Genomic DNA, 2,229 nt, shown 5'->3' with positions numbered 1-2,229 from the left:
AAATTCTGTAACTGAACACCTTGTTGGTAATTTCACATCAAACTAACCCAATCTATCTGAAATCTAGAATTTCCTCTGGTTTTGCCTGGAAGAAAACTAATTCTAGAGTTTTCCCTGAAGGCATGTGCTGGTGCAATGCCACTGCAGTGGTCCGCTGCATCCGCCCTTGTTCTTCCCTCCAGTTTGTTCAGGTTTCAAAGAATTCCACATATATTGATGACAGGAAGAAAGACACAGAAGACATGTTGTGTATGCGCACACACTACTGATGAGCATAATAAAAAAGATATGTTGTTACCTTTACTTTGAACAATATAAATATATATACATGTTACCTCATTAAAATACTCCCATATACACGTATGTATACACATAAGTAGATCTTAGCAAGCTGGAAGCAAATCAGTATTCCACAGTGTCTGTGAAACCTCCACGGCTGGAGAACAAAAAGGCTGGAGTGATTTTCCAAGGAATGTAGTCCTGCCAGCATGACTGGATTGAATTTATTCCTTTTTTTGCTCTTCACCTTTAGATTCACTTAGCACCTCTTGCCATTTCTTCTCCACATCTTCTCTGCAACTCAGGAAGGCATTTTCCAGACGCCTCATGGAGTTGGCCAGGTCTGGGTCGGTACGTATGACTACCATGTCATAAGCCATCCACGTTGCCTGTACTACAAACCCAACAGATACCTACTAAGCCAGGAATTTTGGCTAAATAAAAGCAATGGCTGATTCAATAAATGCAGAAAGGACATGAATTGTTATGTCAGAGAAGCCTTGCTGTAAAGCAAAGTGGAGACTGCCCACAGTAGTACTCAACATTAAATAAACTTCTTCATAAATGTCTCAAAATACTTCTGAATGGGAATATACGGATGTGAATTACAAAAGGAAGGTAAGACGCTGAACCTTACAATTACAACTAAATAGGTAATCCAAAAAGACAGGTTCAACAGGTTTTAAAATAAATGAACCAAAGAATCCTCTCCAGACCAGCTACGGTCAGGAGGCTTGTGTTAGTAGAGGAAGAGTAAGATCAAGGAGGCTGCAGCATAGAGGTGAGAGGTTTCAAGAACAACATAAACAATGAAACTGATTTTGAAATAACGCAAGTAGCTGATAAAGCAGAGCAAATACTTTTAGCACGCACTTCATACTTTCCCTTTTATTTTACAATAAATTGACTGTAGTTTTCTCAATGGCACTCATAAATTTTGTTTTAATTACAAATAGTTTAATTAGCAGTTTCCATCTATTATTCTTAGTTGCACACATTTTCTGATAGAAGTGTTACAGAACATAGAGAGTAATATGCAGTCCTCTCCATATATACAAGACTAAGGTTAAATTTGCAGAGGCATCTTTATTCTGAGGAATTAAACACATTATGCACTGACCTGAGAGGTACTATGTATCCCACCATTTTTCAGAAATAAATTTGATTTTACATTGCAATAATTGTACCTAAATTACCTTAGCGTTATTTCTGTTTTCATCCACCACTCTGAATTTAGCATCCATCACCTATTTTCAATTCTGAGCCATCGGAAACTTCTAGATTATTTGCACACTTCCTCACAATTTAGGGCATTAGCTGATGGTGATTTTTTCCACTTAGATTTTTATCACAAGGAAGTTTACAACAATAAATACAAATAATATATCTTCGATGTCTTCACTCTAGAAGACAAATCCATATAATTCTTAATAAAGACCTGTACCTGTTAGCTTTTCCATTTCCTCCAGAAGTTTTTCTAAGCGCCCATTCAGGTCCTCAGCTATCTTTACCATGTTATCGTAGTTTCCTTCCTGAGGTTCTGATTCAGCCATCTACAAGGAAATCAGGAATTTCATAATTCATTTTCCTTTGAAGTGAGTTGATCTTCAGTTAAGAGAAAGTAACATTACAATAAATAAATAAATAAATAATTCAATTTACATGTGAATACATCAAGAATCTGACTGTGAAGTTACTGGTCAGCACCTGCATACGATTTTCAGTCCATTTTGAAATTAAGTAAGTAGCAAGAGTTACACTCATATAGGCTGTGTTTGTGCCAAAGATCTTGGTATCAGCAATAACAAAGATCACTGTGTCAAACGCTTTATTAGAAAATATGCTATTATCCTTTTACAGCTGTCTTCAAGCTTCTCTTCTGCATACTGTGTTGCAGGGCAATTCCTAATTTTCAAAGTTAGTTGTAAAATCCCCATTTATACCATTCGT

At 36.4% G+C, this 2,229-nt stretch overlaps 1 protein-coding gene across 1 annotated transcript; it reads right to left on the bottom strand.

Moving 5' to 3' along the window:
* Positions 1–503: 503 nt before the first annotated feature.
* On the bottom strand, positions 504–1,832 carry SYCE3 (synaptonemal complex central element protein 3). The gene is made up of 2 exons (XM_010141322.1): positions 1,724–1,832; positions 504–673 (listed from the first exon to the last, which is right to left on the bottom strand). Exons 1-2 carry the CDS (start codon positions 1,830–1,832, stop codon positions 504–506), a joined length of 279 nt encoding a protein of 92 aa, XP_010139624.1.
* Between the last annotated feature and the right edge of the window lie 397 nt (positions 1,833–2,229).

The sequence above is a fragment of the Buceros rhinoceros genome, unplaced genomic scaffold, assembly GCF_000710305.1.
Source record: "Buceros rhinoceros silvestris isolate BGI_N320 unplaced genomic scaffold, ASM71030v1 scaffold48148, whole genome shotgun sequence".
Taxonomy (NCBI): domain Eukaryota; kingdom Metazoa; phylum Chordata; class Aves; order Bucerotiformes; family Bucerotidae; genus Buceros; species Buceros rhinoceros.
Note: the sequence above shows the minus strand (reverse complement) of the source record. Positions and strands in the feature narration are given on the sequence as shown.

Excerpts from the sequence above, each read along its gene's own strand:
- SYCE3 (XM_010141322.1), bottom strand. The coding sequence starts at position 1,832 with ATGGCTGAATCAGAACCTCAGGAAGGAAACTACGATAACATGGTAAAG. Across the intron at positions 674-1,723 it reads GGAAATGGAAAAGCTAACAG|TACAGGCAACGTGGATGGCT; the intron begins GTACAGGTCTTT and ends TTGGGTTTGTAG.